Genomic DNA, 10,910 nt, shown 5'->3' with positions numbered 1-10,910 from the left:
TTGATAGTTTGTCCTAAGTTGAAACTGAGTTGAATCTATGTTTGAGTTGAAATTATCCCTTGATGTATTCTGTTAAGATCTTTTTTGTTCTATTAAGATTCAAATGGAAATGATTTTTCTATAAAAAAAGCGTAGTTTGGAAAATTTATTATTCTATTATGCTTGTGTTGCTTTTGAATTTGTGTTGTTGATTAAAAGTTTTGGTGAAGAAATTAACAAAGAATGCCTTGTCTTATTACTTGAGTTCCATAATGTTTTTGAGAACATTGATTCTGTTATGGTATAAAGGGACAATTTTTTGAAGTGTTCAATTTGTCCTTACTAATTGGTTTGAACTTTGGGAACATTTTGTGCATTAAGTCAGTCTTATTTCAGCATAGCTGATGGAATGAAGTGGTTGGAGATGATGTGGTTAAGATCCTACAGACAAAAAAAGATATATGACCACAAAATGTTGAATCTCATTTCATAATTTTAATGGAGAAGGAAGTTGAGAAGGGTAATAGACAAACAACTACTCTTACAAGGTTGGCATGTCAACATATCAAGGAAGAGATGATTTCTTTTTGGCAAGAAATACACAAAAATCAGTTTAAGAACAAGTTTAATTAGCTAAGAGGAAAATGAAAAGATTTCACTAATTTGATTAAAATAAAGACTAGATTAAGGTGCAATTCGACAACTAGTAAAATTATTGCCACAAATGATGAATGGAAAAAGCTATATAAGGTTTGTTTTAACTTGATTCTATGTCTTTATGGTATATTATTTGTTATTTTTTTACAATATACTAACAATTGAAATTTTGATATTGTTGAAATATAAAACAACAAAGTTGTTTAAGAATAAAGATTGTCTTCATTATGATATATTGTCTATCATCTTTGGGGACACAATTGCTTCAGGTGCAAATCAACATCCTTCAACAAAAATCCCGTCAATATTAGATGTTGATGACAGTGAAAGAGACGATGTTGATCAAGAGGAACATAGCTTGTGTTTGGATTAAAACATGTGTATGCTTGAATTTTTGGATTTTTATATTTATGATTTCATTAAGACTTATACTTTTCTATTTTCCATTTTACGAACCAATGATATAGGTTGGTGAATTTTTTCTATTTTTCGTTCTACGAACCTATATTATGGATTGTTGGATTAATGAATGCTAGTTAGTTGTCCTAATTTTTAGTGTGAAGTGGAAATATTTATATTTGTTCATAAATTATTGCTAATATGTAGGTTAATGGTCATGGAAGGCATTATTAGAAGCCTAGAAAATGAAGAGCTTGAAAAAGATATGCAACTTTATATTATGTTTGAATATATTAATTTGTTGAAGCCATGAATGGGTGGTTGAAACATTAAATGATCATTCAAGAAATTGTTATGAAATTTTTTGAAATTTATTAAGTTATGTGAGCTGTTAAAAGAAAAGAGGGAAAAATTAAAGACATTAGGTTTTTAACTGATCAAAAGCATGTTGTCATATTTTTTGTCATTGTTTGTCAAACGACGATTACTAGATTTGTAGCAGGTTAGTTTCAACACTCAGTAGACACTATTCATAGACATTTTAATACTGTTTTGAAAACCATTTGCTATCTATCCAAAGAATTGATTGTTCTTATTTCTTTTGATAAAGTTTCTCTAGAAATATAATTGAATCCAATATATAATAATTTTTTCAAGGTAGTCTTTCTTCTTCTTTTTTATAATCATAATGATTATTGTTTTATATTTTTATATCTTACATTTTTTTTATTTTGTTAAAGGATGATGGTACACACATTTCAACATAATTTCAAAAGATGAGCAAATTTTATACTCTGGAAGAAAACTTGAACCAACTTGCACATTTCAAAATATGCATTTCAATATGTTGGGTTGTTGCTCATTTGACATGAAATTTACATTTGCAATGATTGGTTAGGAGGGTACGACAAACAACTTAAGAGTCTTTTTAGAAACGACTCAAAATCCAAATAATCATTTTCCTATTAGTCATGAAGGTAAATATTATCTAGTGGATTCTCGATACACCAACATGCCTGACTTTCTTCACAATATCGTGGAGAACGCTATCACTTGCGTGATTATAGAGGCTAGTGAACACAAGATCCAAGAGAGTTATTTAATTATACACATTTTTTATTAGATAATATAATTGAAAGATGTTTTGGGATTTTAAAAGCATGTTTTCCTATTCTAAAATCAATGTTGTCATATGGCTTGAAAAGACAAAAAATATATACCACTTGCATATTGTGTTCTTCATAATTTTATTAAAATGAAAATACAAGATAATCCTTTATTCAGACAATATACAAAAGAAAATATTGAAGTTGAAGAACTAAATGAGAAAAATATGACACAACAACATAGGCCACCATTAGTGACTACAAAAAATACCCATCGAATGATAAATTTTCGAGATCAACTAGCTCAATGATTATGAGATTCAACTAATGTAATAGTGTAATTGTACTTAAGTGTTATTATTATTATTATCACATTTTAGATATATAAACCTTATGCACTTTTATGTTTACTCGTATAATTTTTCCTTTAATAGAAACTAAATATAAATTTTAGAAATATGTGTTAGATATCCCGACATATTATTATTAGTGTAATGTTTGTGTCATTTTTTTAAATAATTTAAAAAAATTGTTGTACAACTTTTTTAATACTTTTTAATTATTTTTTATTGTGCTTAATTATTTTTAATATATTTTTATATTGCATAATCTGGTAATGAAGTGTGCTAAAATATAATAGTGAACTTATTTTATTTATTTTCAATTTACAACAACTTCTTAAAATTTCAAAACCAAAATAAACTGGGTTTAATTTTTAATAATTTTAAAATTAGAAACAAAAAACCACTCTCAAGGAGACCTAAGAAAGTTAGTGAGTTTAAAAAGAATCATTTAAAAGAGTAATATAATTAAAGCAAAAGAAGAACGATGTAATGAATTAATTTGGTAAAACATTCCCTAAACAAAAACTTGACAAAAAAAAAAAAAATAGATGAAATAAATTCTAAAACTATCACACGACTAATAAATCTAAAATAAAAGCATTATAATATATCAAAGAGTAATGTTAGTGATATTATCTCTGTGATACTTTGTTTGTATTTATTGAAATTTATTAAAAATTATCCAACATATGTGTCTTGTGTATCGTTATGCATTGTATTAAAAACATAAAATAGTCATTATGCATTGTATTAAAAACATAAAATAGTTTTATGATGCGTATAATATTTGAAGAGAAAACAATTTTTAAAAAATAAATTAATATCCTTTTTAATTTTATTAAAAAATATTAATTTACATTCAAAGCAAAAGAAAAAAGTATTATATATTAAACTTAAAGTGACATAATTATTTAATAGGACGATCAATCAGTTGTAAAAGCCATTCTTGTAGACTTTAGTTCTCCTTCACCAGCTTCATAAAAATAGATAGTGACATGAGATTTATTGTCTCAAGATGGACAAGAATTTTTCATATAAGGTTTTACGTTTTTAATTCATGAACTTTTTTTTTTTGAGTATTTCACTTTTAGTTCTGGAATAAAAAAATTGACCAGTCTTAATTTGTGATATTTTCTACTTATATTTGAATTCTTGTTGTCAAATATTATTATTAAATGATGATGTTGTGTTAATTTCATTATTATTTAATTAAATTTAGTGGTGACTCATTTTCTAGCCATTCAAAGTCAAACCTTAGAAATGAAATGTCAAGGTCAAGAAGGACCCTTGTAGGCAGCGACAATATCATGTTTTGTCTAGAGGGGATCATCATTGAAGGAGGGAGGTAGGACAAACCATTGGGAAGGGGAGGAGGGGGGTTGAAGGGTTTGAATTTGGGAATGGGGTGACTTAGAAGAGGGAAGGGTGGTGCAACATGATTTGTTGATTAGATGAATTATAAGGTAGTAGTCAAAGAAGAAGGAAATCAAGAATGATTACGGGTTTGATTTTCTAACTAACAAAAGTTAATAATTAATAATAAATTTGTTGATTAACAATGAGAACATGATAATAGAAAGATGATAGTGATTGTGTTGAAGAAAGAAGGAGAAAGAAGAAATGATTTTATGAGAGAAAATTTATAATAAGATTATATATGTTTAAAGTAAAATTCATCAAATTCTAAACAGTACAATTCCTCTTTTTTTTGTTAGATCTCTTTTAATTGATTGGATCTAAGTAGATTAATCTTTTAATTCTTTAAAAAACAAAGAAAAAAAAAGAGAACGATTACATTTGCTATTTCATCCTTACATTTAAGAGAAAAATGTAATGAATAATTTTATTTATTACACTACTTATCTTAAAATTTTAAATACAATCCCCATTATTACTTTAAACAAGTAAAAATTAATAAGTAATATTATTCTGAAGTTTTAACAATTTAACTGGACTTAGAAAAACAATTTAACTGAGTTTTTTTTTTTTTTTAAATAGTATACAGACAAAAACATAACAATAGTTTTGGACCTTTTTGCGTTTTTGGTATATGGATTAGGACCCTGGTCTCTCAATACTCAGTCTGAATTGAGAATAACCGCGTATAATTTTATAAAGAAATTATGATTCTTATTTTTATGATTTGCATTGAAACCTAAAATATTTTTGACTGTGAATAAACATGCACTTGCTACTTTACCTTATCTCAGTGCCACTCATCATCATCACTATCTTCCCTTCCCTATTTAAAATCCTTGACTTATTTCTCTTCCAAACACTGCCTACTCCTTAATATCACTGTCACTACACACACAACACCACAACAAACTAACACAGTAACACAACACACACACACACACATTACAAAAATACAAACACACCTCTCTCTCTCTCTCTCTCTCCCTCTCTCTCTGTGGTTGGTTTTTGATTTTGAAATTGTGGTTAGGGTTCATCTTTTTCTTGTTTGTTATATGAGATTGAAGCAAGCATTAGCAGATCTGTGATGGCGAGCACCCACATTGGGAATGCCGGAGACGCCGACGCGAAGGCCTTGAAGGGTCGCCCCAAGAAGCCCTCCGACGACTTCATCTCCCTCTTCCATGGCTCCGATCCGGTCCGCGTCGAGCTCACGCGCCTCCAGAACGAACTCCGAGGCATGCACCATTTCTACTTCAAAAAATAAAAAAAATATTATATCAAATACCTCTTCAATCGTGTGAAAAATTGTGCTGTATTGAACTTGATAAAAACCGAAAATAAATAAAAAGTCGCTTCTTCTCAATTTCTCTATCTGGATTCTGGAGCTTGCTAAAATTGAGCTTATAAAAAGTTAATTGAAAAATGCTGTTAGTTTATTCATATTTATGGCAATGCGTTTATTTTTATTTTTATTTTTGTTTAGTGAATAATCTTTAAATTGTGTGTGGTTTATTTTGATTGTTTTTTATTATGTTTTTTTTAACAATGGATTGGCTGGTTTGCAGAGAAAGATAGAGAGCTTGGGGATGCACTTGCGGAAATTAAGTCATTGAGGAATTCAGAGCGTCTTAAGGAAAAGGGGGTTGAAGAGGTATCTTTCTGCTTCAAATTCTCTAAATGTTCAAAGCTGTTAATCTGCTTTGTAATTTTTTAAGAAAATTAATTTGTGAAATAGAATAGTGTCTATCTCGTTGGACCATCAAATTGCGGTTCAGAAAATTGCTTTTAGTAATTCTCTGACTTGAAGTATAAATGTTGAGAGGCTTTTGCTACGTGAAGTCAGTGTGCAATGAAGATTTCGGTAGTTAAAAATTTCAAATTTCAATATTATGACACCTGTGTTTTCATTTGTTTAATCATCTCAGCTAACAGATGAGCTGATCAAGGTGGATGAAAAGCTAAAAGCAGCTGAAGCTCTTCTGGAAAGTAAGGTACACTAGATATTTCCTCGTTGAATTTTTTCTTCACTTCTTGCAAAAACCATTATTCCAGTGCCACTTAATACTTATATGTTTGACAGAACCTTGAAATAAAAAAAATCAATGAGGAGAAAAGGGCAGCACTGGCTGCACAATTTGCTGCAGAAGCCACACTTCGAAGGGTTCATGCTGCACAGAAAGACGATGAAATGCCTCCTATTGAAGCGATTATTGCACCCCTGGAGGCAGAACTCAAGCTTGCTAGGATGGAGGTACATTTTGATGGCTATGTTATGCATTGAATTAGCTTTTAGCTGGGACCGGATGGTAGTTTATTCAGTTATTCAATGTCCCATGGATGCTCATTCCATGATCAGAATCAAGACCAAAGGGGTATATATTATTTATCCTTGCTGCTATATTATTTTAGGTGGCAAAGCTGCAGGATGACAACAGAGCACTGGGTCGGCTAACCAAATCGAAGGAGGCTGCTCTTCTTGAGGCTGAGAGAACTGTTCAGATTGCTTTGGCAAAAGCATCCTTGGTTGATGATCTGCAAAACAAAAATCAAGAGTTAATGAAACAGATTGAAATATGCCAGGTTTGTGATTCTTTTTTTTTTGAAAAAAAAATAATTTTTGCTTATACTTGCTAGTAAGGCACATATTTTACATACTCAATTAGTGGAATGCAAAATTTAATGAAGTATGTTACACTCTTATGTTAGGAGGAGAACAAAATCTTGGACAAAATGCTTCGGCAAAAGGTTGCTGAAGTTGAAAAACTAACTCAAACTGTTCGTGAGCTTGAAGAGGCTGTCTTGGCTGGTGGGGCTGCTGCTAATGCTGTCCGTGATTACCAGCGTAAAGTGCAAGAGATGAATGTAAATATTAACCTTCTTTAGATAATCATCATATATACTGTTTGTTGTTTTGAGTCTATTGTAGATGCTCTTGGCTGCTTATAAGTTCTAACCTTCAAAATTGACATAGGATGAAAGGAAAATTTTGGAGCGGGAAGTAGCACGTGCCAAAGTTACTGCGAACAGGGTTGCGACTGTAGTTGCAAATGAGTGGAAAGATGCTAATGATAAAGTGATGCCTGTGAAGCAGTGGCTAGAAGAAAGAAAATTTTTTCAGGCATGTAAACAGCTCAGAAATTGCTTTTGCTGTCTTTTGCAAGTTATTTGGATGTTTCTTGCAGCAGATGTTTTGCAAAATACACCTGTTGATTGATGTTTTGTCATACATACAATATGTCATTTACCGATTTTTCCTGTTCTAATCTTTTACACTAGTCTTCTTAGTTACATTGTGGTTGGATGTTTATATATCTAATGCCAAGGTTTGAGGACCATTGACTGGTAGAGAGAGGGAATGAAAGAAATAAAATTGATCAACAAAGTAGCTATCGCAATTTGTATTTCTCTTGTTGCCTCCTCCTGCCATGTTGATGAGGCAGGTGTTTCTAGCTCAGGTTTTGGAGCCAACACAGAAGTATTGTATAGCTTTCTACCCTGTGACTTCCCATTATTTATTTTTACTATTTTATATAGATTATTTGTTTTTACTATTATATCTCTATTTTTCTGCTATATACCATACATTCCCTGTATATTCTTGTCATCGATTAACATAGCAAAAACTAACAACTAACATTGGCTGATAAAAAAATGACAAAGTGCTTCCCTGATTTGAAACCAGTAGTCAGTCATAAGTGGAAAAACTGTAAGAGAAGCTGATAAATGTTTTTGATATTATTTGCAAGAATTTGAGTGCTAGAATGAAGTTATTTGATAGCACATAAATTAGATGGAGTTGTTGATTTTTTATTAGAAACTTGAATTAATTCCATTATTTTGTAGGGTGAAATGCAACAATTACGTGATAAATTGGCTATAGCTGAGCGCACTGCAAAGGCAGAGGCACAAATGAAGGTATATAATATGTTTATCTGACTCCAAACACTCAATTCGTATCGAAAAGCCTCTTCTAAAATATTTAATTGATATGACAGGAAAAATATCAATTGCGCTTCAAAGTTTTGGAGGAAAGGGTTAAGACATCTAATGGTAATTCCAAATTCACTGTATCAGATGGAAGAAACATTGCCACTGGGCCTTCGCGGAGACAGTCTTTTGGTGGAGCTGAGAGTCTCTCTGCATCTTCTTCCAATGGATATCAATCTAGGAAAACCTCAATTTCGAGACCAGGGTCTCTAAGATCAAACAGTGCTAATGTGTTACTAAAACATGCCAAACTTTCATCGAGATCATTCGATGGTGGTAGTAGAAACTTGGAGAGAGAGAGGCCAACTTCAGATGCGAATGGGCTAGATAACATGCCAAGAAACTCCAACATTCAGACCATCACCAGTGAAACAATTACTACACACGAGGAGAGTGCAAATGGTACTCCAGTCAAAAAATCTAAATCAGAAAATGAAGACTATGTTTCAGGAATGCTGTATGACATGTTGCAAAAAGAGGTTATATCTCTGAGGAAGGCTTGTCATGAAAAAGACCTGACTCTTAAAGATAAGGATGATGCAATAGAGGTATCATCTCATTTCTTAAATAAGATTACTGATTCCACACTTTCCCTCATCTAATTCAGTTTGTTGTTTTAATGTTGGAAGATGTTGGCAAAGAAGGTTGATACATTGAGCAAGGCTATGGAAGTTGAGGCCAGAAAAATGCGTAGGGAAGTTGCTTCTATGGAAAAGGAGGTTGCCGCAATGCGGATTAGCAAGGAACATGATCATAGGGCACGGCGAGCAAGTGCTCCTAGGGGGGCTGTAAATTCCCAGTCAATTTCTTCCAGGTCAAATTTTTTTTTTTTTTCCCTTTGTGTGATATTGTGTCTTTTATTCTTCATAGTTAAGTATAAAAATACATATTTTTCTACTTGAACATGGTTTTATCACTGTCAAAATATAAGATTTGGCTCCTCCAGATTGGTGTGTTAGGTACAGAGTGGATCGGCATTCATCATTGATGAAAAACTCCAACTGTTTAAATATTTAGAAAGTACGAGCAACTTGATAGCAATATATGAATTTGTGAGAACTTATTGAGTTTCTCATGAATGATTGCCCAAATTTAGGTGCGCCCTGCACTTTAAAGGATATTAATATATAAAAATATATGATGTCAATATGAGCTTCAACGTTTAATATTGAAATGCAGCTGCTTATCATAATTCATAACTGAAGCTAAGATGGTCCCATTGCCTTTTGTATTTGAATTAGAACTGCTACCTATTGGGTAATTCATCTGGTACTTGAGTAATTACCCTGCCTGGTCTGGTTCCAGATACTTTACAATGCATTAGGATAACTGAAACAGTTTGATCCTGAAAATGGAGGGGATTTCAGTCCTAATATTTGGTATAAGTTATAACACAAAGGCTGGTATCTTTAAAACATAGTTTTACTGTAAGCATTTTATCAAGGGATGCTCTTGTATGTTGCGGTGAAATGATGCTATCATTTTTTTGCGGATATTCACAGCACTTTTCATTGGATTTTCAGGAGTGCACGTAACTTTTAGCCAAACTCCTTGGCATTGCCTGTGATCCTGTGTAACTCTCTAAGGAATTCTTCCCCCATGTGCTGAATATTGTTGTTGATTTATCATTTTTTATTCTCTTTTCCCTATCTCCTGTATTTAAGCTGTCTCGACCAGGGGTAAGGTGTAAAGAAGGGACCTTGTGTTCTTGTAGGGCATCCATGTCTTGTATATTTTTTTGTATACCATCTTCAGAAAGAAAATTTAGAATTAGTGGTTCCACTTGATTTGTGGAAGTGTATCTGAATATAGCTCGCTCAAAAGTTATTTCAAAATGCTTTGAGTTTCAACCTTTGGGCTGTACCTAATCTGGATTGATTATAGTCTAAACTGGTTTGAAGTTTTCTTTATTTTCACCGAACTCTTGGGAAAAATATATTGATGCCGCTCATGTTCACGTTTGGTTGTTTAATGCAAAAGCTGTTGGACATTCTTATTTATGGTAACGAAATCTAACAAAAACAGAATTACCAATTTGTAACTGACAAAGGTCTGCCCTTGGCCCGAGTCAGAAGTCTTTAGTGACCAAGCATTGTGCTCACGCTAGAGTTGTCTCTACTATTTCTAGTAATATAACAATATCATATATTATAAAAAAGAAATACACAAAAGCAAATATATTATTAAAAAGAAATACGCAAAAGTAAAATTAAGAGTTTACTCAAATAACGATGGGTGATACTATAATTTTGCGTTTCTATCTTATACATAGACAAAAATTGATATTAGAGGATCTTAATCTTAGAAATACTTTCATTCAAAAACTAAAATTAACTAATTAGTATTCATTGCAATACAAGGACTTTTTATTTAATTTCAAATAAAACTAATTTATAGAATTTAATATTTAGAGATTAAATAATTGACTTAATTTTAATTCTAATACTGTATCTAACTTATTTTCAGTTTCAAATTTCAAAGGAACGCAATATATGATAATAAAATTCTAGCCAGTTAATTTCATTAATCGGTAAGAGTGACAAAAGGAAGGAAAGGTTTACTCAATCCTAGTCTTTATTCGAATTAACTACAACGAAAGAAAGGGTACATAATGATTTTTTTTCTTAATTATCCTTCGTTTTTAAGAGTTTCTCTTCTTTTTTTCCCCCCTTAAGATCAGGTTTTCAAATTTTATCCTGTTTTTAACGTATTGGGGTATGAGAGTAAGCGTTAAAAAATAAGGTAAAATTATCAATTTTCCTTAAAGACACAACGGTTCTGATATTAAATTTTTAGAGTGCCTATTGATGAGCACCCATGTGGCATGTTTGTTATGGCACAAAATTTTTGGGGTCCAATAAAAAACCTTCCTCTATCCTAATAAGGGAAAGTAGCAATCTACGATTTTTGAGCTTAAATTGTGCATTTTCTTCCTCATCGTTATTAATAAATGATACGGGATGAGATTGCAAATTTCATAAAATCGTATCTTTACATCATATCATTTCATATAAATACT

The 10,910-nt window shown here is 31.4% G+C and overlaps 1 protein-coding gene across 1 annotated transcript; it reads left to right on the top strand.

Annotated features, from left to right (window-relative positions):
• The first annotated feature begins 4,676 nt into the window (after window positions 1-4,676).
• On the top strand, window positions 4,677-9,848 carry LOC114397985 (microtubule-associated protein 70-2-like). Its single transcript, XM_028360080.1, has 11 exons — window positions 4,677-5,139; window positions 5,470-5,555; window positions 5,830-5,895; window positions 5,985-6,155; window positions 6,314-6,484; window positions 6,611-6,766; window positions 6,876-7,022; window positions 7,748-7,819; window positions 7,900-8,439; window positions 8,521-8,705; window positions 9,415-9,848. The coding sequence occupies exons 1-11, from the start codon at window positions 4,989-4,991 to the stop codon at window positions 9,431-9,433; spliced, it is 1,764 nt and encodes a 587-aa protein (XP_028215881.1). The 5' UTR covers window positions 4,677-4,988; the 3' UTR covers window positions 9,434-9,848.
• The last annotated feature ends 1,062 nt before the right edge of the window (window positions 9,849-10,910 follow it).

The sequence above is a fragment of the Glycine soja genome, chromosome 19, assembly GCF_004193775.1.
Source record: "Glycine soja cultivar W05 chromosome 19, ASM419377v2, whole genome shotgun sequence".
Classification (NCBI taxonomy): Eukaryota; Viridiplantae; Streptophyta; class Magnoliopsida; order Fabales; family Fabaceae; genus Glycine; species Glycine soja.
The sequence above is the reverse complement of the archived record's forward strand: the minus strand, read 5'-3'. Positions and strand labels throughout refer to the sequence as shown.

Bases quoted from the DNA above. Each gene is read 5' to 3' on its own strand.
- LOC114397985 (XM_028360080.1), top strand. From the start codon at position 4,989: ATGGCGAGCACCCACATTGGGAATGCCGGAGACGCCGACGCGAAGGCC. The intron at 5,556-5,829 runs GTATCTTTCTGC...TAATCATCTCAG, and splicing joins AGGAAAAGGGGGTTGAAGAG to CTAACAGATGAGCTGATCAA. The intron at 7,820-7,899 runs GTATATAATATG...TTGATATGACAG, and splicing joins AGGCAGAGGCACAAATGAAG to GAAAAATATCAATTGCGCTT.